The sequence below is a fragment of the Alligator mississippiensis genome, chromosome 1, assembly GCF_030867095.1.
Source record: "Alligator mississippiensis isolate rAllMis1 chromosome 1, rAllMis1, whole genome shotgun sequence".
In the NCBI taxonomy this organism is placed as follows: Eukaryota; Metazoa; Chordata; order Crocodylia; family Alligatoridae; genus Alligator; species Alligator mississippiensis.
In genome coordinates, this window is record NC_081824.1 from 128002447 (window position 1) to 128029657 (window position 27211).

At 43.3% G+C, this 27211-nt stretch overlaps 1 protein-coding gene and 1 long non-coding RNA gene across 7 annotated transcripts in view; one reads left to right on the top strand and one right to left on the bottom strand.

Annotated features, from left to right (window-relative positions):
- SASH1 (SAM and SH3 domain containing 1) overlaps positions 1 to 27211 on the top strand; it is an 843969-nt gene that overhangs the window by 729989 nt on the left and 86769 nt on the right. For all 6 annotated transcript variants that reach the window (XM_019488349.2, XM_019488350.2, XM_059713862.1 and 3 more), the window contains 2 exons: positions 26399 to 26449; positions 26581 to 26630. In XM_019488349.2, the coding sequence (XP_019343894.1) occupies positions 26399 to 26449; positions 26581 to 26630 (101 nt within the window). The remainder of the gene's footprint in view (positions 1 to 26398; positions 26450 to 26580; positions 26631 to 27211) is intronic.
- Positions 5717 to 25361, bottom strand: LOC109283391 (uncharacterized). Its single transcript, XR_002090554.2, has 4 exons — positions 25146 to 25361; positions 19329 to 19480; positions 18538 to 18621; positions 5717 to 5787 (listed from the first exon to the last, which is right to left on the bottom strand). It is a non-coding gene; the product is annotated as an uncharacterized LOC109283391 (long non-coding RNA).

The following is a 27211-nucleotide window of genomic DNA, read 5'->3' on the forward strand; positions in this document are numbered from 1 at the left end:
CCCTGTGCTGATAACTCTCACCTATGCAAGCAGTTCTTAGTTGCAAACCCTGGTATTTAAACACTCTTTTGCAGATGTCTGTACAGCCTTAAACTTTATTTATGTTAGATTTCCCCCATCATGGTAAATTTGTTTACTTGTGAGGTCTACCAGCAAACCGAGTCATGATATTTAGAAAAGACATTTGCAACAAGAGAATGCTCAGTACTGTAATTCCTTCTATGGGTTTTGCACACTTAATCTTTCTTGATTTGGAGAGGAAATAAAGGACAAGACAAACAAGCCTCCTTTCCAGAGTTATTCCTTTAGTTCCTACAGTGTGCAGTTTATGGTGTATTCCCTCAGTGCATGTTGTCAACAATAAAAAATTGACACTGAAAATGTTTGTCTGCAAACTTATTGCCATAACCATTTGACCCCAGAGTGTTTTCACTGTTAAAGCTTTGAATGCCATTCCCTTTAGGTTGGAATTGAAAATTATTTCTCATAATAATATTGAATTGTTGTTCTTATGAGGCAGATGCTGGCTGCTTAAGCACTGACTGACTTGACATACATCTCTCTCCTCTTGAAATGTAAGGCCTTCACTACCCTCTTCTGTCTTTAACTCTCTTGTGCAGTAGACTCTCATCTACCCATTTTAATGGTTCTTAATTCAATCATTGTACATCTGCATCTTCTGTCTGTCCTGGTACCTCTTACTTTGACAAATCCAGTTGAATGCCTGCCTGGTGGTGATGTATGGATCTTTCCACCACGTGTGTCCCAGCCATGGTTTTGATTTGTTGTTTCTAGTCCCATTGGCTTGCATTTCATCCTTCTCCATAATGCTTTGCTTGTGACTTCTGGCTGTCCAATGTTAAGGATTTGTCTAGGATAGCTATTTATAAACATCTGGAGTTTAGGGAGAAGGATCTTAATAAGTCTTGTTTCAAGGCCATACAGTAAAACAGACTTCATACTGATGCTTAAATATGTGCAGTATGGTACAGAAGGCAAAGTTTCTGTTTCTCCACATTTCTTCAGAGTTGTGAAGGCATATCCATTTTTTGCAAAGGCACATCTTTCTAATATTAATGTTTTCACTTGTTCCATCCATTTTTGTTTAGGATGCTGCCACTATATGTGAAGTGTCAGGCTGCTTCTGTATCGGCCCTAGACATTATTATTGATACGGTATTTCTTGTAGGGTAATTCCCTTGGTGCTAATTTAGAATCACTTGAATTAACCCCAAAGTGATTATTCTCCTGAGTGTGGAGGGACAGGTGTGTTTGGTATGGGAGGAAAAGAGCCTTTCACTTCAGTGATTTAAACCTTGCTTAAATCAGAAGTAAATCATTAGCATTTGGTGGCTGTTGGGTGGGCTGCATGAGACTAATTGGTTCTTTCTGCCTGGTTCCCAGTAGGCAGTGGTCCACTACAAACACACAAAATCTCACCAAGATCAGTGTTAGCACCCTTGTTAAAAATTTCAGCAGAGAGACCAGGGTGGGCCACTAGCCTAAGGTATTTCTTTGCCTATAAGTGGGCCCTCAACACAAAAGTGAAGGCACATTTGCAGGATAGTTGACAGAATGTTGTCATTGCTCTGATCCCAAGTGCATTCTGTGGATACAAATACTGATTACGTGCATTGAATTTATGTAATTTTTTTACATGAGACGTGGGCCATTACAACACTGTAATGTCATTACCCCTGCTCTGAGTATATAGTTAAAGATTGTACCTTTAAGAAATAAGATTTTTTTTCTTGATCAATTCTAAACACCAGCCCCTGAGCAGATCTGAGTAAACAATAGTGTGAGTCAGACAAATACTAAGCTTGTGCAGCCTGAGCTATAGAGAGCCTTTGATGTAAGACAGAATTCCTGACCATTTAAAACATGTGGGTTACTCTGGGCATACAAGTCTCTGCCTTGTTTTTGATTCTTTGGTTCTGCGTTGTTTTTGTGCATCATCCTCAAAGCAAAACACTGCATTAATGATTGTGGAAGGGCAGGTTGATGAGGCAAATAGAAAGTAGAAAATACATTGCAACTGCACTTTTGGAAGTCAGGTCAAGTCAAGCCAGTCCCAAGGCCACACTGGCCATTGGGGCACCTTGGATTATAGCAATAAGTTTCTTCCCTTCGTCCTGGTCTTTTGCAATCCTTGTACAATCAGTCAGTTTTAATCCCGTCCAGTCATTGATGTTGGTGGTCCAACTCATCCTAGGTCTTCCTCTTCTTCGTCCATCCACAGCCTTCTATAACATGGTATTTGTAAGGGTGCTGGTCCTTCTTGTTACATGTCCAAACCACTGCATCTTTCTCCTTCTGATTTTGAATACGATTTGTATTTGCAGACTTCTTGTCTGATCTGTCTGGCTTTTAGGAGTAAAATGCTCTAAAATAATCAAATGATGCAAAGGTATTTTAAGAACATACAAAAACTGCTTGGGTAGGTAAATACTATACACACATAAATATAATCCTCCAGTCTGTTGTGAAAAGCAGTCACAGATTATTTTCTGGCAGCAGCAATGGTTGCCCTCTTTGCAGATTCCTTAGGTTTTAGATTAAATTATTTCTGAGGTTCAAGCACCATTAAAGTTGGCATGCCTGTGCTACGTAGTTTGTTATTTCTCAGAAGGCATTCTTAATGGGGGATGACATCCATTCATTCCCCAGCAAGTACCTTGTTGTTTCTAAAATATCCTAATAGAATAAGTAAGGAAATAAACACCATACTGTATATAAAAAAGATTCAATTTATACCCAAACCCTGTATTTCTCCATTCAAACCTGAACTGATTCGAAAGAGAGTAGCATCTGTATGATTCCCCTGTGCTTGAAGGGAGAAGAGGCAGCCTGCAGACATTGCACAGGCCTAAGCCACGCCATAGAGGATGCTATAACTTCTGGTAATGATTCCTCCTCCCCAGCCAGCTTCCTACAGAATGTCCTTTCTCAATGCTTGGTGCTTTGAGCAAGGGAGAAGATTTGGACCCTCCTGCATAGCTGTGAATCCCCAGTGGTGTTATTTGCTACCTATTAAGCCTTTGGAAATCTCCCTAAAGTCCGTATTAATTAGCTTGCTGCTGCCTTGCTTGGCATGTGTATCAGGTAAAAAGGACCTTCTGCCTCATGAGCCAGATATACCACAGAAGTTTCTTTGTGAATTTTCAGTGGAAGAGGTGAACATCAAAGGAACGTGCCCAAGCACTGCAGCTGGCCTGGAAGAAGGCCCAGTAGTAAGACCTGTTAATTGCATGTTTTGAAACTCTTCCGTTAATCCCGTCAGCAGCAGCTTCTCTGATAATCTTGGAGATGCTAAATGGCATTGTTATGTCACTACCTTTCTAAGAACAATGATGGATCAGTAATGATCTGTGCTTACCTCAAGGTAGCTGCCAATTTTCATAGTGATTAGAGAATAGAATAGCCATTTAATGTGCTGCTACTGACTTATTGTCAGAGTTGAGGGGTTAGTAGCAGGCCCAGGGATCAGCCTGAGCATTTGAGCCCCAAGGCATGCAGTGCATAGAGGGGAATAATCACTTCCCATGCGCTGCTGGCAAGGCTCCTACTAATGCAGCCCATTGTGCCATTAGCTGTCTTTGCATCAAGGGCACACTGTTGGCTCATATACAGCTTATTGTCCACTCTAACCCCCAGGACCCTTTCTTCAGAACAGCTGCTTAGCCAACAGGCCTTCAGCCTGTAGCAGTGCATGGGATTGATCCGTTCTAAGTGCAGATCTTTGCATATGTCCTTATTGAATTTCATGAGATTTGTTTTGGTCCAACCCTCCAGTTGTTCAAGGTCATTCTGAATCCTAGCCCTATCCTCCAACCTATCTACTACTCCACCTTTTCCATTCCACACCCCTCTCCAATACCAGTGTTCTCCATTTACTGGCCTGAAAAGATAAATAGTTCCTGCCAAGCTAGTATACTGTTATACCAGAAGGTGTTCAAGGCTGCCATAAATCACAAACCAAGTTAAAGCTGCTGGAGGTACTGAGACAATTTCATTTAGGCTAGTAGTGCTCAACCTTTTGGGCACATGGACCAGATGAGTGGCCCGGAGCCTTTCTACTGGCCAGATTGGGCTGTGGGGCCCAGAACTGCACCATCCCTGACCCAAGTGCCAGGATTGAGCTCTAGGGATCCAGCACCACTCATTCCCTCCCTCCCCTCTACCCTGGGTCCCAGAGGCTGGCACCACCCTCTCCCTTCCCCCAGGTGCCAGGATTGGACCCAGGGGGCTGACACCAACCCTTCCCACCCCTTGTACACCAGGATTGGGTCCCAGGGGACCAACACTGTCTCCTCCTACCTTCTCTCCCACTAGGATTGGGTCCCTAGGGGCTGACACAACCCCCTCTTGCCCCCCCACACCCTTGGAATGGGTTTTGGGGAGCTGCCACCTCTCTTTCCTGCTCCCTCAGGAGGGATGACATCACCCCCTTCTGCACCCCTTGTGTTGGCAATGGTCCCAGGGGGCCAGCACAACCCCTTCCCAGTTCCCCACACTGGGATTGGGTTGTGGGGCCCGGCACCACCCCCACCCAGCCCTGTGTGCTGGGATTGGGCACTGGATCCAGTGTGCAGGGCCCAGGGCTTCCCTTTAGGTCTGGGGATTTGGCAGCAAGGGAGCAGTGGCACCACTTTCCTGCTGCCAAATTTCTGAACCCATGGGGAACCCCACAGGTCAGATGATATAGCACTACAGGCCAGAGTTTGAGCCTCCCCCCACCCCCTGCCTTGATTTAGACTACATACAAGGAAAATTAAATGCCTCTTATAGTGATAACCGAAACAATAGATGTTATTACCCAAAGCTGAACATTAGCCATGTGAGCAAAGGGATTTTGTTGCAGATCAATTGCAAATACAAGGGCTAGGGTGCTGGATGGTTGCAGGTGTATGGGTCTATGTATGAGAGGGCCGAAAGCAATGAGAAAGCCAGAGGAGTGGCAGACCAGGTTCTTTGGGTAAATCCGATATCTTTTATTAGGCCAACTCAAATAGTTGGGAACATTCTTCTTAGCAAGCTTTTGGGCACAAACACCCTTTGTCAGGCTGAGGAAGAGAAGGAATGGTGAGCATGACCCAGGAAGAAACCCAAGAATCAGATCTTCTGGGTCCAGGACTCGCAAGAAAGGCTGACTTGAATGTGTGAGCGAGGAAGTCTGCTGTTTGTTCCTAGTGTGTTCAGGAAACAGGACGTTGTGTACATTCTGTGTATATAAACAAGAAAATAGCACTCATTCCTCCTCCTGTGGAAAACAGCCTAGCAAGGCCCCTAGCCATTGGCAAAAAACCCCAAAGCAAGGAGCAGCAAAACTGTGCATCAGAGTTAAGGTGCCCTGGACTAATGTGCTCCTCAGCTAATAGTGGAGCTGTACTGGTTGATACTAACTGAGGATTTTGACCCAAAATCTCTTATCAATGAAGGCTGCATATTAAAATGTAAAGAGAGAAGCGCTAATTTGAAAGTCCCTTTGTAAATAACAAAGGGACTTCTCTCTAGCAGGGTTGCTGCAGTGCGTGCAGACTAACAATTTGTGTGCTAATCCTCTCTTGCATTAATCTTGTTAATTTGTTTTCAGCACTCTAGCTAGAGAAGTTGCCCTTATTTTTTAAGGCTTTGAAGTTAGCATCCCAACAGCGAAGACTCTCCCCTCCCCCGTCCTCTCCCATCCCTGCAGGTACAGATGAACCAGTTCAGTGTCACACTCTGGGAAAAGAGTTGGTATTCTCTATTCTCCATCTTCAGTTTCAAGCATCTGATTTCATTTGCCTGTAGAGGAAAGAGAACCGGCTTGATTTGAAACAGCTGCAGTTATTCTTATTATCAATTGCTAAATCCTGGCTCACATGTTTGAAGTTAGTAAAATGAAAGTTTGCTTTACCTAGTAAAAGCAATTGGGAAATGTTTCTTTCCTGCTTAGTTTGCCTTTCATTTGGAATATGGAGGTTTTTTCCTAGGTTTAATACAATATGCAGTGTTAGAGAGAGTTTTCTTTTTAAGCCAGTTCCATGGTTGCTGATTTAAGATTGTATGATTATGAGATTTTCAAAACTCTGCTGGTCCTGGTTGTCATTTACACTCTGGCTTCTTTCCACTGCCAGAACAATATAAATAGGAAAAGGGTCCAACAACATATTTATCTAATGCTGCACATCAGTGAATAATAAAATATACAAATACCTCATAATGTCATAGCTTTCCAAATAGTGTATTTCCATGGAAGACTGACGTCAGGAGTCACTAACAAGAAACTTAAGTAGATTTTAAAAAATTAAACTGTGCTTCCAGCTGAAGAGAAAGTACATACTGAATCTATAAAATTAAAAAAATGAATTTCAATGTGGGCCTTTTACCAGCAAAGAGTAGAGTTCAATGTGGGCCTTTCTCTATAGGCCCCTGGCTTTTGTTTATTTGCTTGCTTGTCACAACCCACGGTGTTTTTAGCTCCTAAAATAGAGCAAGAAGCAAAAGTTTTCCCATGCTCCTCATGTTGTAAGTTGATCTGACATGGAAACAAGGACTTTAATTTCACAAAACAAAAGAAAAAAATTGAGGTTTTAAATTTATTTTTGTTCTGCGTCAGATCATGTTTTCAAATTAGACCACTGCAAATTTTTCAAAAAAACAAGCCCCCCCCAGCTACTGAGCCTTTCTTTTTCTCTCTCCCCTGTTGTACCCAATTCATTTTTATAAATAATCCATCACTCATTAGGCATCAGAGAGAGACTGGCCCTAGGGCCAAAAATTCTCTCTTTTATTTTGACCCAAACATCCATGCTGGACCTGAGAAACCTTTCTGTAAAGAGTTTGTTGGGATTGATATATCACGCTGCCACACCGTCATTCTCCAATGGCAAAATGTTTTGTCAGAACATTCCTCACCAGCCTTACGTATAAGTGAGGTCATCAACTGCATCTGAAGAAATGCAAGACCCTAAACTCTGGTCTGAGCAGGCAAGTACAGAATGACCTAATATTTCAGTTTTTTTAAAAATGGAGGATGCCCAAGATGCATGAAGTGTTTATACATCTAGCTTTGGATCCAGATTTCTCACAAATGCAATTCTGTACTTTTCCTTGAACTATTAAAGATAAAGATAATCCTGATATCAGGATTGTGGGATTGGGGTTTGGATTTATTTTCACGTTTGACTCATGCTGTTATGCTAATCTCCAGAGAGTAAATACAGAAAACCTTTTAATTTTACAACTACAGCAAAGTACCCAGTGTGATGGAAAGGTTCAGTTTGGTTTAGTTTCCTGAGTTTAGGAAATTTAGACTAAAATAATGGGCACAAAATTTGATTTGCATTAAAAATATTAATATATTTATATCATATCATATCATATTCTTCAATGGTGTAGTTAATATAACCTGTAACAGGTTTCCCCATACCTATAAATGTGGGGAACTGGTACTACCATTAGAACAGCAGTTCACAAAGCTTTGTTCTTGCTGTAATTACAGGCTTAATTCCTGTTTACACCCATACAAAAAAAACTAAATTTTTAGTGGATGTTGCTCATTTCTACTTCACCTACTCCAGAGCTCACATATCTAGGACCTTAGTTGCTCAGAAGCTTTAAAGAGAATATGACCTACTTCCTTTATGTATTTCTTGAGCTCCAGCCGCCTTCAAGTAAACCTTGGATGTTTGCTTTTTTTTGCACAACATGAAGCAAGATAGTTTGCTAAAGTATTTTGCTAAAGAACAGAGTAAGCAGTGGTGCAACAGGGAGGCTACTTAGAGAAATGCATTATGCTTGCAGTAGTAAATGGGCTGCTTACAAATCCCCAGGATTTCAACATGCATATTAAATGGGTGTTACAGATTACATTCAGTTAGCAAACTTGGTTTTAGTAATGTACAGAGTAGGTCATCATTTGAAGCCTAATGCAAAGAAGGGATGGTTATTGGCATGTGAGAGCATATAACACATCATCAATAGGAGTATATAACCTATGGAGAAGCTGGGTCTGCTAGTGTTTCCATCATTACCCTGTTTGGAAGGATTTATAACAGATTTAGAATTCTGCTTAAAGCAAATATTTGGCATTGGATTTAGCCTGAGCATCTCTCTTCCTAGACTGATCAAAGTAGAAGGCTTTTGTCACTTTTTGTAAGTTGTATAGAACTTAGAAAAATGATGAATAGGAGATTCAGTGCCCATGTTAGATAAAAGTGATTTCTTGTGAAAATGGTAGCTTGAGGACATAACTTGTGTATAACATGATTTAGTGCAGTGGTGCCCAACCTTATTGCTCAGTGGGCCAGAATGACAGTGCCCAGTCTGTTCATGGGCCAGATCCAGCCAGTGCTCCCAATCTGGGAAGGTCATGGTGGATACCATCTGGCTGTGGAGGGTGTAGGGAGGGAGCAGTCTAGCCCCAATGCATCCCCACGGGAGAAAGGAGCTTGACCTAGCCCCATGGAGAGGAAAGGGGGTATGCCTTGGTCCTGGGAGAGAAAGGGGTCATGGTCAGGGCCCATCCCAGCACCACAGGGGGAAGTGGGTGTGGCTCAACCCCAACAGGAGGGAATGGGGCATGGCATGGCCAGGTCCTGGGAAGGAAGTGGGCATGACTGTGCCCCAACCTGGCCCTGCAGAGAGGGTAGCGGGTGTGACCAGGCCCAATGGGAAGGAAGGAAGCATGGCTAGGCTGCAACAGGTTGCATGGGAGGAAGCAGGTGTGGCAGCCCCAAGGGGAGGCAAGGGAGCATGGCCCAGCCCTGCAGGGGAAGGAGGCATAGTCAGGCTCCAACCAGGGGGGAAGGGAACATGGCCTAGTCCCAATCAAGAAGTAGGAGGGAAGCGTGGTCTGGCCCCATGGGGGAATGGGACCTAGCTTGGCTATGACCAGCCACACGGGGAATGTGTTTTGGGGATTGGCAGGGGGAGGGTGACTGTATTAATGGCCACTTTTCCCCCATTGATAAATTTCTGGATCCATGGAGATCCCTGTGGGCCAGATGAGATTGCTCTGCAGGCTGCATTTGGCCCATGGCCTGGAGGTTGAGCACCCCTGGTCTAGTGCAGGGGTTGGCAATCTCCAGCCTGCCAACTGGATCCAGTCTGCAAATGTGGGGCTTTGGTAACATTCAGCAATGAGAGCTTCTTCTATCCCACAGCGGGGAGAGGCAGTGGAAGGTGGGAAGCTTCCCCATGCTGTGGTGAGGAGGAGTGGCAGCAGATGGGTCCTATCCCCCTCCTTGCCCCCAGCTTCTGATCCATGCTGAGTCATTTTGGCCCACAGTTTGAAAAGGTTGCCAACTGCTGGTCTAGTGGTTTTCATATTTCAAAGGGCAAAGAATTTTTTGTTCTAAACTATGGACTTACAGAAAAAAGGTGCAAATGAATTGTTTTTTTAAATTACATGTAAATAATTTGTAGAATGAACAAACATCAATAAGCAGACAAGGTTCCTTGGGTGAATTTGATATCTTTTATTAGACCAACCCAAATGGTTGGAGAATAGTTATTAAGCAAGCTTTCGGGTTCAAAAACCCTTCATCAGGCTAAGGACGCTTCAGCAGTCGGTGTGTGCTCTTCCTGGATGGAATGAAAAGTAAACAAGCCAGGGGCTGGGCTGGGCTGGGCTGGGCTGGGGAGTCAGTTGCCAGGCAGATTGTAATGTATCAAAAATCCAATGTCTATGTTTAGTCCCTGATCTCTAGTATCCAGCAGGTTGATGAAATGGAGCTCATAGGCTCGTCTCTGGGATGTGTTCTGTAAGTTTCCCTTGAGGATCAGGACTGAGAGATTGGGGAGAGAGTGGCCCTCCTGTGAGAAATGTGCCCCCACCGGTAATTGGGTGTTTCTGTCTTTGATGGATTTCCGGTGTGCGTTCATTCTGGTGCACAGTTGTTGTCTGGTCTCTCCTGCATATATGCTGCACAGCTATGCAGAAGAACTTCAGAGAAAATTAGAAATCATCTGCTTCACCTACTCTACTCCAAAAGAGACCAACTCAGGAAGGAAATCGTCATACACTACAGCAACTTAAAAGATAGAAATCCATGCATGTTCCCCGACAATATACAGCGGATACAAAGAGACTACAAAAAACTTTCTACAGCATTCATCTTACATAAAAAGAAGAAATGGAACAAATTACTCCAAGAACAAGCTCCCCAGCCACAAAACAACCATCAGAGGAACAACACCAACACTTTACGACCTTCCAACCTCAGACTTGATGAAACTGCAAGCAGCAACCAACCCACAAATATTATCAATCTCTCCACACACATGCTTACCAAAACTGAAAAATCTGTCCTTTCTAAAGGCCTAAATTTCTGTCCAGAAAAATACCCTAATAAAATACTTCAATGTGGAGAAGTAGAAGAATTCTTCCGATGCCTGCGCCTCAAAGAATATTTCCACGACCAAACTGAACCCACTCCCAACAACAACTCATCCTCTGACAACATTCAAGAAAAGATCAATGCCAAAAAACCCAAAAAAAATCAGATTGGACACCTCGCAGTGGATGAAACCCTAACCTTGACCGCTACATTGACTACTTCAGGGAAAGAATGAACAATTAAATAATCAGCAACACATGCCACCACAACAACCTCTCTCTACCAGAGAAAAAGGCCATAGAATCTCTAAGATGTAACCACCAAATAGTAATAAAACCAGCAGATAAAGGAGGAGCCATAGTCATCCTAAACCATGAGGATTACATAAAGGAAGCCAACAGACAGCTCTCTGACACCACCTACTACAAACAACTACAAGAAGATCCTACTCCCCTTTTCACCAAAAAACTCAACAATACCATCAAATCATTTCCACCAAGATTACAAGAAAAACTACAGACCTTGATCCCCCCACTACCTAACCCAGGGACTTTTTACATGCTCCTTAAAATCCACAAACAAGGGAACCCTGACAGACCTATCATATCCAACCATGGGACCCTAACTGAGGAAATATCAGGTTTTGTTGAATCCATCCTAAAACCGCTTGTCACCCACAGAGCATGTTTTGTCCAAGGCACCACAGACTTGCTACGGAAACTTAAAAACATAGACCACCTTCCCAGCAACACACTCCTAGCCACCATGGACGTTACCAGCCTATACACCAACATCCCACACCAGGATGGCATCCATGCCTGCCTTACATATCTACAGGAACAAGATTACAACCCAGAATACAGACCCAAAGATATCACTGAGCTTATACACTTCATCCTCACACACAACAATTTCACTTTTAATAATCAACACTTCCTCCAGATGATGGGAACAGCTCTGGGCACTAAAATGGCCCCACAGTATGCCAACCTTTTTATGAGCCACCTGGAAGAAGACTTTCTCAAGAACTGCACCATCAAACCCTTGCTGTACGTACGATATATCGATGACATCTTCATCATTTGGACTGAGAACCTGCAATCTCTGATTGAGTTCTACCAGAAATTCAACAATCACCATCCCTCCATCCGACTTTCTTTAGAATACTCCAACACCAACATCCCCTTTTTAGACACAAGGATCAGTATCCAGAAGGGTAAAATACAGACCACAGTATACAAGAAACCCACAGACCAACATACATATCTGCACAGAACCAGCAATCACCTGAAACACACCAAAAAAGCTGTGATATACACCCAAGCCCTCAGATACCACCGCATTTGTACTGAAGAGAACACCCGGGATTGCCACCTCACCAATCTTAAAAAGGCTTTCACCCAGCAAGGACACTCCTCCAGAGAGGGAAATTGCACATTTGAAAGAGCCACCTGGATACCACGTGAAGAACTGCTGCAGTACAGAAGAAAAACACCCACAAATCGCACACCGCTGGTTATGACCTATCACCCATCCCTTGAACCTGTACGGAAAATCCTCAAAAAATTGCAACCCATATTAGAAAAAGACCCTATTCTTAAAAAGATCTTCCCAGAACCACCCATCCTAGCCTTCAGACAAGCACCGAACCTCGACAACCTCATCACCAGAAGCAAACCTCCTCAAGCCCAGAACACACCAAAAGGATCCAAACCGTGCTATGACAAGAAATGCAAAACCTGCCCCCACATCTCCACCACCTCCACTATTACTACACCCCACAACAGAGCCATCAGCATCCTAGGATCTTACAGCTGCACCTCCAGGAATGTAGTATACCTCATCCAATGCACCAAATGCCCTGATGGAAGATATGTAGGAGAGACCAGACAACAACTGCGCACCAGAATGAACGCACACCGGAAATCCATCAAAGACAGAAACACCCAATTACCGGTGGGGGCACATTTCTCACAGGAGGGCCACTCTCTCTCCAATCTCTCAGTCCTGATCCTCAAGGGAAACTTACACACTTTCCAGAGACGAGCCTATGAGCTCCATTTCATCAACCTGCTGGATACTAGAGATCAGGGACTAAACATAGACATTGGATTTTTGATACATTACAATCTGCCTGGCAACTGACTCCCAGCCCAGCCCCTGGCTTGTTTACTTTTCATTCCATCCAGGAAGAGCACACACCGACTGCTGAAACATCCTTAGCCTGATGAAGGGTTTTTGAACCCGAAAGCTTGCTTAATAACTATTCTCCAACCATTTGGGTTGGTCTAATAAAAGATATCAAATTCACCAAAGGAACCTTGTCTGCCTATGTCCTTAGACCAACACGGCTACAACCTAAACCCCTGCAAACATCAATAACACACTTGGTATTTTCCACTAAGAAATTTAGAAGTGGGGCAACAACTCTCTTCTTCCTTTTGCTTTTCATTCTTAATTTTTGCCCCAGCAGGTGAAATGAAGCATTAGGTGGGTTGGAGGTTTACACTGATGCACTGCATTCCCAGCTCTTTATAAAGATATATTTTATCCAGCTGTTGGCTGACACGCTTTGTATGAAGTGCCTTGGCAACCTCCGCCCTATTTCTAGGCATCTATTCACATTTACTTAAGTGAGAAAATCAAAAAATGGATGGTAATTTTTAAAGAGAGATTAAAGGTAGGGAAGAAGGAAGGTTTTGTCTATACCTAGGCATCTATTGTCCCCAACCCATCACCCATAACTTTAATCTGAACCACCTTTGGCAATCTCTTCTGAGGGGCCAATTGTTAAATGAACACAGAATTGAACTACTCACTGAACAGAGAATTGAACTACTCACTGAGGCTGAGTACAACAGGACAATGACACCCTGGGCTTTGCTTGAGAAGCATCTATGGATGCAGGCCAGAGTTTTGCTCACTTTACCAGCTGTGACATCTCATTGGTGGCTCATATTCATCTTGTGGTCAATCATGACCCACAAGTCCCTTTCAGCTGTGGTGCTAGCAAGCGTAGCACTGACAACTGTATAAGCATGCTGCGGGTTTTTTTTTCCCCAGGGTGGAGTACCTTACATTTTTTGGTGTTGAACACCACCAGGTTTTCGTCCGCCCATTTTCTGAGCCTGTCTAGGTTGGCCTGGATCACCATCCTGTCCTTGGGTGTGGACGCTTTACCCCAAATTTTGGTGTCATTGGCGAACTTGGCCAGTCTGCTTCTGACACCAATGTCCACATTGTTAATGGAGATGTTAAAAAGTATAGGCCCAAGGACGGAGCCTTGGGGGACCCCACTGGTCATGGCGCAACACGATGATTTACTTCCATCGACTACCCCTCTCTGGGTCCGACCTCGGAGCCAATTCCCCAGCCATCGGACTGAGATAATAGCCGAGGCTGCAGCTGGCCAATTTTTCCATTAAATGATCATAAGACACCAGATCAAAGGCTTTTTTAAAATCAAGATATATGACGTCAGTCTCTTCTCCCTTGTCGAGGTGATAGGTCACCTGATCATAGAAGGAAATGAGATTGGTCAGGCAAGACCTACCCGCAACAAACCCATGCTGGCTATCCCTCAGGATGTTGCCATCAGCCAGTTTGTCAAGAATGGTCTCTTTGATAATTTTTTCCAAGATCTTCCCCAGGATAGAGGTCAGGCTGATAGGTCTGTAGTTCCCCAGATCTACTTTCTTCCCTTTCTTGAAGATGGGCACCACATTGGCCTTCTTCCAATCTTCGGTCACTTCACCAGAGTGCTACGAGATCTCGAAGATCCGTTCCAGTGGCTGAGCTATGATGCCTGCCAACTCCTTAAGTACTCTGGGGTGTAAACTGTCTGGGCCAGCTGACTTGAAGGTGTCCAGCCTCTCAAGGGGGTCCTTCACATGGTGTACATGGAAGGATAACAATTCTCCCTCACCCTGGCCCTCCTGTCCCATATTGAGCAGGGCTGTTCCTTGGGACTGGTGAAAAACTGACACAAAATACCCATTAAGCAGGTTGGCTTTTTCCTGGGCGTCAGTTGTCCCATATGGTTTAGCAGGGGTCCTATGTTACCCTTGCTTTTCCTGCGGCTCCCCACATATCTAAAAAAGGGCTTGTTATTGTCTTTGATACGTGTAGCCAGTTGGAGTTCCGTCTCAGCCTTGGCTTTCCTGGTTCGCTCCCTACAGGTCCGGACCAGTGCAGAATACTCCGCCTTTGAGGTGGATCCAGTCTTCCGGACTTTATAGGTCTTTCTTTTTAGACGCAGGAGGTCCAGAAGTTCCCTGCAGAGCCAAGGGGGCTGCTGTGCCCTTTTGCTGTCTTTCCTCCGAGATGGGATAGACATTGCTTGTGCTTTCAGGATCGCTCCCTTGAGGAGCAACCACTCATCCTGAACTCCTCTTCCCTTTGGGTTGTGGTTCCTTAGGGCCTTGCCAACAAGCCTCCTGAGCTTGTCAAAGTCAGCTTTCCTGAAGTCGAGGACTTCTGTGTTGCTGACTGACTTGCCAGCTTTATGGTGAATAGTGAAGGTGATCAACTGACGGTCACTGTTTCCCAGCTTCCCTTCGATCATTAGGTCGCTGATTAGATCATTCCCCATTGCCAGTACTAGGTCGAGCAGCGCTTTGCCTCTCATCGGTCCGTAGACTTCTTGAGTCAGGTAGAGCTCGTCCACGCACACGAGGAAGTTTTGCGACTGTTTGGATTTGGCCGAGTGGTCTTCCCACGAGAGATCTCGCATCCTACTCTCCTCACTCACCTCACTGTATTGCTTCCTCTGTGTTCTCCTCCTCTCTTTCTTCCCTTCTAAAATTTGGCTTCCTGCTGCCCTGAGTGGCATGTCCTTCTTCCAGTGTCATAAATACCTGCACTGTCTTTTTTTCAGTCAGACTCAAAATCTGCTTCTTTCACTTTGTTTTCCATCATTACCCTTCCTTAGCAAAGATGTCTCCATCCTCTTGTATGCATACAATTCTTGCTTGGATAGCGATATGTTTTTAGGATGTGAAAAACCACACCCCAGACTAACATAGCTGTGCCAACAAAAGCTGTAGGGTAGGTACAGCTATGTCAACAAGAAGTCCTTTTACTGATTGAAGACTGTTTCATTTGATCACCTGGTATAAACCCTACCAGCAATAGATCTGCTGTGTCCCAACAAGAAGCTTTAACTGTGATATTAGCAAACCCTCTGAGGTATAGACAAAACCTTCCTTTTTTACCTACCTTTAATCTCTCTTTTAAAATGACCATCATTTATTTGATTTCCTCACTTAAGCAAATGTGAATAATGTTCTTATTTTGGTCCTCATCTCTCCTTCCCTAAAAAGAACATACTTTTCTTCATGTTCTCTATGCACGTATGCACATCTGTGTGTGTGGGAGTGGCAGAGAAAAAGAGAGAAATACCAGTAGGTCCATGCTTATTATTTATGAGCTTAAATACTTGCAGGTGTAGGGACCTTTGTCTTTTTAAATCTTTATAAAACACCATGGAATATCATAGAGTCTAAAGATCTAGCAGTTGCTGCTATAATTATTCATTTTCTTTAGTGTTCTTTATAAAACTACTATATTTTTGTTTGGAAATAAAAAGGAACATTATACGGTTTTGTTATTGTATATGAAACATTACATTTGACAGATTTCAGATTTAGAGAGGGTTTACCCCATCTTGAGTGGGGGGGAATTTTTGTTAATATACAAATAGACACTTGAGTATTATAACTGTGTGTTTAATTTCCACTTCCTTGTGAAAGCACTTTTGATCAGCCATTGAACTGTGTCTGTATTGATACATGTGCCAGTGAGGTACCTGCTAATGGGCTGTTGTTTCATGCTTGGAAGAAGTATTCGCATGTTTGAGAGTCCAGGTTTTAACCAGTCCTCCTCCATGCCTCATTTCTGGACTCCATCGTTTTACTGTTGCTGCAGAATGTTATCACTTACTACATGTCAGCTCTGGCTGTAACATGCAAGAATAATGGGGCGGAAAGTCTCTACTGCTACCGTAATGGCTAAAAGGATGGGCTAGGGAATGTAATTTGAAACTCAAAATGGAGTCTTTGCTTATCAGAGCCATTGGAAACTCACTGAACTGGTTAATTCCCTCAAACAAACACTTGCTGAGTGCATTAACCACTGGGATAGTTCTTTTATTTATTTATTTTGATCAGTGACCCATGGTTAGCAACTTGTTGGCATTACCTATTTAACACCTGGGCACCTATGCTGCCGCTGCGAGAAATATTTATTACCATCTTCTCTGGTGCCTCTGAAGAAGGTGGAACATAACCCAAGGCAGAAGAATATGAACAGAATAGTTGACATCAAGAGTTCTGATTTACCAGTTGTCTTTTGAACATGACTTGGAAGCTAGGCTAGAAATGTCAGCACATGTTCAAATCAAGCAGTATGAAGAGCATTGGAGAAAGAATGCTTTAGATCATCCACAGAATAGTGTGGAATAGTGGAAACTGCTTTGGGCCTAGGTACTGGCTTGGAGAGATCAGCTGTGGAATTATCATTTATGCATCACCCAAGTGCATCTGTGTCTTTAGTCCTCTCTTTATACTGGTTATGTCCCCAGTAGCTTTCTATGTCTCTTTCTGTACAATAACAGCTTCATGTTGCTTAGCCGTGGTTAGGATATTTGTCGCCTTTAGCTTCTTGGGTCTCATCTACAGCAAGACCTATAATTGCCAAGGAGTACACAATTCTGGTGTATGTTAGCCAAGGCTCATAAGGGGCTCAAGCTTATTTCTGTCACTAAGGGTTAGAGGCCATAGTGATAAAAATGTGTGAACTTTATGGAAGCTGATGGACTGAATGATGGGGCCAAAACCCCTAGGTCCTAATTTGCACTGTAAAATGTTGTTGGTAGAACTCCAGTTCTGCTGGCAGAACCTCATGTGCATCCACACCCTGAATTCCTCTGCAGGGACAAAACCCTCCTTTCTGTCAGCAAAATTGCACCATCTCTCTTGAGTCGGGTGAGGCTTCCGCTGCCACCCAGCCCCCAGTGAAAGGCACAATTAAAACATTCCTGCCTTTCTGCCCACTGCCATGGTCCCTTCCGCAGCTGGTGCTTTCCTGGATGCGCTTTAACAGCACAGCTGCTAAGGAAAGTCGCAGGGAGTTGCCAAAAGCACATAGCTGTTCACATGCTGCAGTGGCTTTGTGGTGTTCTGGCAGCAGATTGAGAACAGTATAGAGGTCTAACTATAGGAGTCCTTCCAGCTGAATGCCTCTTCAGCAAAGAAGAGTGCAATTTCAGGAGTGCTCTTGTGCAAGGGAAGGAGGTTCTGGACTGTAGCAAGAGATTATTGATCTTCATGGGCACAGGTCTATGAATAGCTGTTTTCTGTGTATACTTCCTTATTAAAATAATAAAGTCCATAATCAGACAGAACAGGAGTATGCAACTTATGTCCTGCGGGCTGGATTCAGCCGATGGAGATGGGTCATCTGTAGGGTGCCCTTCATAGAGGACAGCCCAGTTGTCCTCTGTCCTCTATTGATACAAAACCAGATGCCTTTATGTCCTCTGTTTTTCTCTTGACAAAGAACAGAGTAGCAGAAAACTGGAATGTCCTCTGATGGCCACCCTAGTCATCTGGCCCATGGGGCTTATTGCCTCAGCTACCAGGGCCCCTACCAGCAGCAGTGTTAATCCCGGCAGCATTGCTTCAGCATTGCTCCAGAATCCAGGGAGTTAGCACCACTCGCTTCGTTCTGCCTCCCTCCCACTACCAAATCTTCCCACCAAAATCAGGGTTTGGGTTGCTAAAATCAGTGGCAGGAGAAAAGAGGAGTGAGTAGTAGTGGTATTAACTTCCCTAGGTTCTGGAGATAAGTTGAAACAGTGACTCTCACAGGTGAAGGGGTGAACACTGTCACTTCTGGGTCCTGCCATTTGGATCCAGCCTGCAAGATGCCATATGGTCCAGGTTCAGCCTGCAGAATCAAACAAGTTTGACACCCGTGGAATAGAGAATTTCTCTGCATGTTTTATATTGAACTGGAGCCCATTGGGAAAAGAAAGATAGGTAAATAGATAAGCATTGCCTGCTTCACGTTCTTAGAGCTTGGGCTAGAGATTTAGATACCACAACGGATCAGCTACGTGGACCGTCAAATCTACTGTCCTCTCGTCAGCAATGGCATGATACTTAGTAAGAAGTTAGGGTGGGAACACAAAATTCCCAAACCCATAACTTACCTAGACAGTTGTCCAGTGTGTGTGATAAAAGACTCTTTTTCCTCAGATGAACAGTTGGAAATCTGAAGCTTGAGCTTCCAGTCTCTGTTGGTACATTTACAAATCACAGTTTCAATTATAACAAAAGCCTTTCAAATGAACTCCTATTACTGGCACACAGGGATTCTGTGTGGTACAATCCCTGCCCAGTGTGGTACAATCCTTTTCAGTGTAATTCAATATTTGTTGCTTCTTGCATCGCAGTGAAAGACATTTTTCAAAACAGAGTACAGAAAGGACAGGTGATGTAAGCAGGAGTGAAGTGCATGCTAAGCTACCAGCACAGCCTCCCTGTGTCCCAAGCCTGACTTCAGGCAGTGTTTCTGAGGGCTGCTCTTGCAAGCATCCATGTGAAAAGCAGATCCTCCTTTGCCTTTAGTGGTGAGGGATTACATTAACATTGAGTGCTAATTTTTAAAAAGGGAAAATAAATTCTTTCTAAAAGACGTGCTCTGGTTCAACCAGAAGCTACAGACTTGGTGCGGAAATCACTGGGTAAAATTCTCTGGCAGGATGTCAGACCAGATAATCACATTGGTCCCCTCTGGCTTTGAAAACTGTGCGTCAGCATCCATGATGCACCAGACTTGCAAAGGAATTAAGGGGGATAGCCATATGCACCAAAGGGATAAGGGTGTAAACCAACCCTTCCTATCCTGGGCTGCTCTGAGAATTGGACCTTATTAAATTGCTACAATGGCTGCCACATTACTCCCTAAAATTGCTGCAGTATTGTGGAATCCGGCTCTGACCTCAGCACATCCAGTAAACCAAGGTTTGTGAAGAGGTCCTCTGAGGTCAGCCTAGTGAGTGTCTTCTGAAATGTCTACATGGCGTTAATCCTCCCCTTCTGGAGCTGGGATTCTTAGGTTCTCTTTACGTTCCTCTGGCACACTTCATTTACCTGTTGTAAAGGGACCAGAGTAGGGAGGGAAGTCAGTGTAGAACCCACTATTCAAAGCACCATCATATTTCTTTGAACAGGGCTATATAGGATGTTTAAAGATTTGGTACAAATGTAAGAAGTTTAGACAAGTTACTTTCCATAAACCGATGTTTGTAAAGTAATTTGCAGCACTAGAGGTTAATCAAAACTAGAACCAGCCTTACAGAATTCGGACTTTTTATTTTTTACAAAATAAGTCCCTGATCCTGCAACAAGAGTTATATACAAGGGTCCATAACAGGGCCATGGCCTAAATAAATGAAAACTATCCCTGCCTGAGATAGCCACCAAAATCTTTTACTTCTCAGCAGCCTGGACCAAAGGTACCGTTTTGTTCTAATTAGGAATGTGAGGGTGTTTGGATTACGATGATACAGAGCCATCCTAGTTGTTTGCTTTCACATATTACAAGGGACAAGTGTAGCCTTAGAGGCTGGGTAGGAAAGTCAGCTGACAGAGTAAATAAGAGAAGAGAGGGAGAATATGTACTGCCAGTTTTTTTGTAACACAGGATGCAGCTGGCCATTTCCCTAGGAGACTGGAAATAAAACAACATTTCCGCCTATTGCAGTTTACCATTTTACGGTCAACTTGAATCAGAAGGAATCTCCCTTCAAGTGTCAGGACCTGGGATGTAATATTGTAAATGATGATTTTAAAAAATATACTCTTTATAAGCACTGTATTCAGCAGGTGCTTTCTTCAGAAAGCAAGTAAATAATGAAAAACCTGCTGAGAAGTGAGGAACTAATGTACCATATCCACACAATGGGTTCTACTTTCTGGCCGCATGCTGCTTTAGGATGCTGTGGTTGGTAAAATGTCCTGTGTTTTTGTCTCTGCAATGGTAGTTGGAAGAAAAGAACTTGGCATGAATGAGCTGTGTTCTAAGTAGGTGTACTGCTGCTCAGTGGCTTGCTTCCTTCATTTCCTCCTTGGCCTTCAGGTCTAGAGAAGGCTGGAGGAGAGAGGAGCGCATAAGAAGGGTTTTCAATAGTGTTTCTGTAGCATTGTCAGCTGAACAGCTTTTTAGCTTTCAGTTTAGTAGAAGGGAGACTCCTTTACATGAAAAATGGGAGTCATGAAGAAGCAGTGATGGGGAATAAGGACATGGAGGATTTTCCAGGATTCCAGGAATCAGGATTCCTTGATTCCAAGTCTCTGATTTTTGCATTCCTGACCTTGTTACATTTGCAGAGAGTCCTGGACCAAATTCAACTCCTATTAAAGTAATGAAGAGACTCCCACTAACGTTAATAGTGAACAAATCTATAAGAATGTAAGAACATAAGAACTGCCATGTAGGGGATCAGATCATAGGTCCATCTTGACCGATATCCTGTGTTACACAGTGTCAGACAGTGAATGCTGAAAGGAAGATTGAATTGGTATGACTAGGGTTTTTTTCCCTCCTGTTCCTCTCCCATTTGCAGCATCCAGCACTTAAGCTCTAGGAAGTCCTAGGAAATTCAGAACTTGTACCCCTAACTCCCATGCTCAATAGCTATTGATGCGCCCTTCCTCCAAGAATTTGTCCAGTCCCTTTTTGAATCTGGCTAATCTGTCAGCTTCCACAACCAGTGGTGGCAGTGAGTGCCACACTTTATTAACATACTGCATGAAAAAGAACTTCCTTTTGTTTGCTTGAACCTTACTACCTACTAGTTTCCTTTTGTGTCCCCTAGATTTTGTACTGAGAGGAGAGAGTAAATAATAAATCCCTATTTACTTTTTCTTTGCCCTTTAGTATTTTGCAAGCCCTTATCATGCCCTGCCTCAAGCATATCATTTCTAAACTGAATAGGCCTAGCCTCTTTAGTCTTTCCTCAAATGGAAGCCCCTCCAGTCTGTCTCCCTTTACATGCTGACTCTTTCTCCTTACCTATCCTGTATAAACAAGTCAGTGGAACCACTATCGGGTGAATCAAACCACAATATAACAAAGTTATTGAATCATGTTACAGTTGTGTATAAATCGTGACTAGAGTCACAAATACATTAGGACACCGTGGGTCACAAATTAGCCATGCACACTCCCAGGGGGCCACTCCAATCCCTTTTCCTTACCTGATCTGCTGCTCAACTTCCTGCTTCTTGCCCCATGCTCCCTGATCAAACTGCTGCTCTGCTTTCTGCTCCCTTCCCTATATGCCAGTATGCTGCCTTCCCCTTGTAGCACCTGTGCCACAGACTGACTAGCACTGCATTAGGAAATGTATTATATAAACAGCCCTACATTAGTAAACAATCCACAGCTCCCTGACTTGTATGTATGTTAGTATGTACACCAGTAGTTTAATTGACTTGTTCAGACCCTGATGATTTCATAGATTGTAAGGGGCCGGAAGGGACCTCAAAACATCATTGGTCCAGCCCCCTGCACTAAGTAGGAAAGACAACTGGGGTCAGGTGACCCCAGCGAAGTGACTGTCCAGTCTCCGCTTGAAGATTTCCAGGGTAGGTGATTGCACCACCTCTGTAGGGAGTTTATTACACAGTCTGGACACCCTAACTGTGAAGAAGTTTTTCCTAGTGTTAAGTCTGAAACAGTCTTCCAGGAGTTTGAGGCCACTAGTCATGGTTTTCCCCAAGGGTGCCCTGGTGAACAGTTGTTTGCTGAGCCCTTGATGTATTCCCCCGATGTAGTAGTAAGCTGCTACCAAGTCCCCTCTCAGCCTTCTCTTTTTTAGGCTGAAGAGACCCAAATCCCTCAGCCTTTCCTCGTATGGCTTGCCTTGCAAGTCTCTGATCATACGGATGGCTCTTCTCTAGACTTTCTCAAGCCTTTCCATGTCCTTGTTGAAGTGCAGTGCCCAGAACTGCCTGCAGGCTCACTAATGCTGAGTAACGCGAAGAATCATTTCCTTGGTTTTGCTTGAGATGCATCGGTTGATGCATGCCAGAGTATTGTTTGTCCTGCTGGCTACAGCATCACACTGACGGCTCATGTTCATACTATGGTCTGTTATTACCCCCAGGTCCCTTTCAGTCATGGTGCTAGTCAGTTTGGCACCACCGAGCCTGTACGTATGTTGTGAATTGTACATCCCCAGATGGAGCACTTAACACTTCTCAATGTTGAACTTCATCTGGTTCCGATTTGCCCAGCTTTCTAGCCTGTCTAGGTCCGCCTGTACCTGCAGCCTATTTTCAAGTGTGACCACGCTCCCCCATAACGTGGTGTCGTCCGCAAACTTGGCCAGTGAGAGCTTCACCACCACATCCAAATCATTGATAAAGACGTTGAAAAGCACTGGACCAACCATGGACCCCGAGGTACACCACTGGCCACTTCTCGCCAGGACAACACAGATCTGTTCATAAAAACTCTCTGGGTCCAATTTCCCTGTGCGAACATCATGGGTTGCCTGATCAAAGGCCTTTTGGAAGTCTAGATATACAATGTCGACCCCTCTCTCTTATCCAGGTGGCAAGTTACCTGGTTGTAGAAGGAGATGAGTTTGGTAAGACGAGACCTGCCTGCGATGAGGCCATGCTGGCTGTTGTTCAGAATCCTACCTTCTGCAAGCGTATCGCACATAGACTTCTTGATGAATTTTTCCAGGATTTTCCCCGGAATATAAATTAGTGATTATATAGTTGCCTGGGTCCTCTCTCCTTCCCTTCTTGAAGATTGGCACAACATTGGCTCTCTTCCATTCTTCAGGGACCTCCCCCAAGCGCCATGTGTTTTGGAAGAGTTTCGCCATAGGTCCTGCAATGACTTCGGCCAGCTTCTTCAGCACTCTTGGATGAAGTCTTTTCTGTTGACTTTTATAAATGTCTAACTTTTCTAATTGATCACTGACCAGCTCAACGACAACAGTAGGAAGGCAGTCATTCCCACCATGCCCATTCTGAACATTATCTAGTATGATTTTCCCTTTAGTACCCTGAAATACCAAAGCAAAGTTTTCTCCTGAGTTTCAGTAATCAGCTGTCCTGAGTTGTTAAGCAATGGCTCCATGTTTCCATTTGTTTTCTTCCTGTTCCCTACATACCTAAAGAAGGACTTCTTGTTGCCCTTGATTTCTGTTGCTAGTTTAAATTCATTTGCCACCTTAGCCTTTCTAATCTGCTCCCTACATGTGCGAGTCATTGTTGTATTGTCCTGCTTGGGGACTGTCCCAAGCTTCCATTGTTTGTATTCCTCTTTCTTCTTTTTCAAGAAACTGTGATATCCCTATTAAGTCAAGAGGGTTTACCACCCCTTCTGCTACTTCTACTCCACATGGGGATGAACTTCTTTTGGGCTTCGAGGATCGTGTCCTTGTGGAATTACCACTCTTCATGTGCTCCTTTCACTTTTGGTCCCTGGTCCCACAGTATTTCCCCTACTATTTGTTGGAGTACAGTAACAAGCATTTGAAGGCACAATGGTCACAGCATTGGGTCCAGGACATGTTAGTGTACAGATTTTTCCCATTGCCTCACATGGAGATGAGGCACCAGCAGATAGATAGATTTATTTCTATCATTGTGTGACTGCACGCTTCTTCCTGGTAATTTAATTTTGCCATTGAGATAAAAGGAATCAGAATTGAGTCCATTGTTGGCAACAGTGCATTAAAACTATTAGTCTAAAATCTTCAGTTGGACATAGTGGGTCTGATCAAATGCCCATTAAAATCATTGGAAGGACTGTTACTGATTTTGATTAGGTCCATTTGGAAATGTCTAGTTGGAGAATGTTCATTGTTATTCCCAGCTTAAGACTTCACTTCATTTAAGCTTCTTTGACTTTTTTTTATCTGTTGAGAAAAATATGAATTTTCCTGTGAACTCTTGTTTTTAGTAACTTTGGGGAAATTCACCTTATTTTCTCAAAATCATCTCTTACAGCCTGAATATTTTGTGTTACCATATGTAAAATCTGTACAATGTGTAAGTATATCAGCGTTGCAAAGGTTGATTGCCAAATGCAGCCAAAGGGAGATTTTTAAAATATACATCTGTCTGGGGGCAATAATTGAAAGGCATCTTTTATGAAAACAGAAAAAAATAAGCTAATTTGACACATCTCCATCTTTTACCAGGAGGGCCAAAAAATTTGGAGGATAGGGTTAGAAAGAAATAATTCAATAAATTGGAGACAACAATTGTAGACAACAATTCCAACAAAAGTAAGTGTAAGATGTCATACCTACACAGGAAAGAAAAAGCAAATGCACAAATACACATTGAGAGAGAATTGTCTAGGCAGTAGTAGCACTACTGAGAAGGAGTTGTGGTGGATTACAAATTCATCATGATTTAGCAATGTGATAGAGTTGCAAAAAAGCAGTATTAGTTGCAAGATATAGGCGGTCATAGTACTGCTTTTTTTGGCACTGGTTAGGCTTTAGTTGGATCATTGTTTCCAGCTCTGGGCTGCACATTTTAAGGAGGATATTGAGAAAAAAACTGGACGGGATCTAGAGGTGAGCAATGTGGTGATAAAGAGGTTGAAATGCGAGGCATGCAAGGAAGGTTGAGAGAACAAGGTATGTTTCATTTGGAGAAAAGGAGGTGAAGGGGGCTGCCATAAGAGAGAGAGAACAAACGAACTACTTTCTCTTGCCATAGAAGGCAGGGCATGACTGTGGCAAGGCAAATTTAAATTAAATCTCCAAAGAAAACTTACTGACTCTCCGAACAGTTGATCAGTGGGACAAGTGGCCTAGGGAAGCTTTAGAGTGTCCTTCATTAGAGATTTTCAGTAACAAAAGCTGTTTCGGCATTAGTCTGGGTTTCCAAATCTAGGATTCCAGGATCTGTACTCAGAAAAGTTGTTATGACAGTTCCAAAGGTCTTCACTTTAAACACTGGATTTCTAGTAATCAGTTACTTTTTTAAACGATTTCTTTTAGAAATTCTCCAATTGCTAACAGAGATCATAGGCATTAACTTAGTGTAATGGACTGGGAATCCAGACTTCTGTGAGGCTGTTCTCATATTGTGACAGTGGGCAAACCACTCAATACAGTGCCTGGCTTCCCCATCTGTGAAATTATGTTGCTAATACCTATCTATCTCCAAAGTGTACTGTGAATTTCAGTTAAAAGTTTACTAAGGAATAACTGAATGAAAAATACTCAGTTAAAAACATTATTTTTGTATATCACCTAGGACATGCCATTTTAATGTTTTGCAATGTTTTGAAGCACAAACCAAAGGTTAGCCCACAAACGTTTGGTATGCAGCCTATTATTTGTTGTGAATTTCTTTTTATGGCTCTGGTTAGTTCAATAACCCCTTTGAGGTCCATCCCTAAACCTGTGTTGCAGTTCACAGAGGGCAGATGGGGGGACTTTCACAATATGTAGAATCACAGTTTGTCTTAAAATGGGAGGTGTTTATTAATGCAAACTACTTTATTGACATAAGAAAACCTCAGTACAGCTTGAGGTCCAGCTTTGACTCCCTCGTTTACCAGGGATCAAAACCACGGACCATCTGGAGGGTCTGTGTAGCACACACAGACATCTAGTGACTGAATGAGATTCTGCAAGGAAACATATTTTTCTTATCAGTGGGGCATAGGTCTGAAATGAAAAAATGTTTCATGAGGCTGTCAGTCCTCCTGTAAGAATATCTCAAATATTGATAACTCAGCAAAGACCATTCCTGTGATCTTTTTCTTGAAATTTAAGCCTACCTCTTTTTTGGCCCTCCACTGTGCTATGCTCTGTGCTAATCGTGTCATTTACCTCTCTTTGACTCTTTCCAAGTTTCTTCAGGGAGTGGTTCCTAATGGTTCCCATTTGAAAGGTTTTGAAGTTTGGCAATGATCTGTTCCTCTCTCCTGTTTCTTTCCTCTCCCCCTTCCTAGCTGGTTTTGTGGGGAATGCTGCCACGTTCGGATGTTTCATTAACCTGACATCTGTTCTCTTTTAGGAGAAACCCGATGCCAGCCCCACATCCCTCCAGCTGCGATCCCAGATTGAAGTAAGCGCAGTGACTTTAATCATCTATTTTTGTTTTGGTTGTGGGGTTTTTTTTTTAATTTGATATTCTGCACCAGTTGGGGAAAGCCTGCTGTTGTGTCTGCGCTCACAGCAATGTATCTTCTCTTATAGGAATCACTTGGCCTCAGCAGTGCTGTGTCAACACCAGAGACTGAAAGGAAGTAAGTTTGGGCATGGCGAGGTGGAGTTCGGTGCAGGAATTTTTGCATGAAGCAGCTAATTCATGTTAAATGGATTTGATGTTGCATGGTTCCAGATGAATCCCTTGAGGAAAAGAATTTGACACCTACTACCCCTCCCTTTTTCTTGGCCTTTTTATATTTCTTTTTTCCTCTCTGTGTGCCCCCTAGCTGTATGTCCAACATAAATAGAGGTGTTTTGACAATGGTGCAGGGTGTAGTTGACCCATTACAAACCGCATCTCTCTTTTTGAAAAACTATCCTAAACTTAAACTGGCCCAGAAAAAAAGAAAATGGGGGGGGGGAAATTGCATGCTGAAACTGGTTTTTCCTTCCTTTTTACTCATGCTTTTGCAGTTGTGCTTTTGAAGAAGGTGCCAAGAGAATGGGGTATTTAAAAAAAGCAAGTTAAAAGGAATGTTAATTTTAGTAGTCCTTAATAAAAACCTCTCTGTGTGTGCAGACTGAGAGGGTTTCTGTTTACTGTCACTTCCTACTGAAATGTGTATGCTTGTTTTCTTTGCTTCTTGCTTTTATCCCAGGATCTGGGATCTCTACTGCT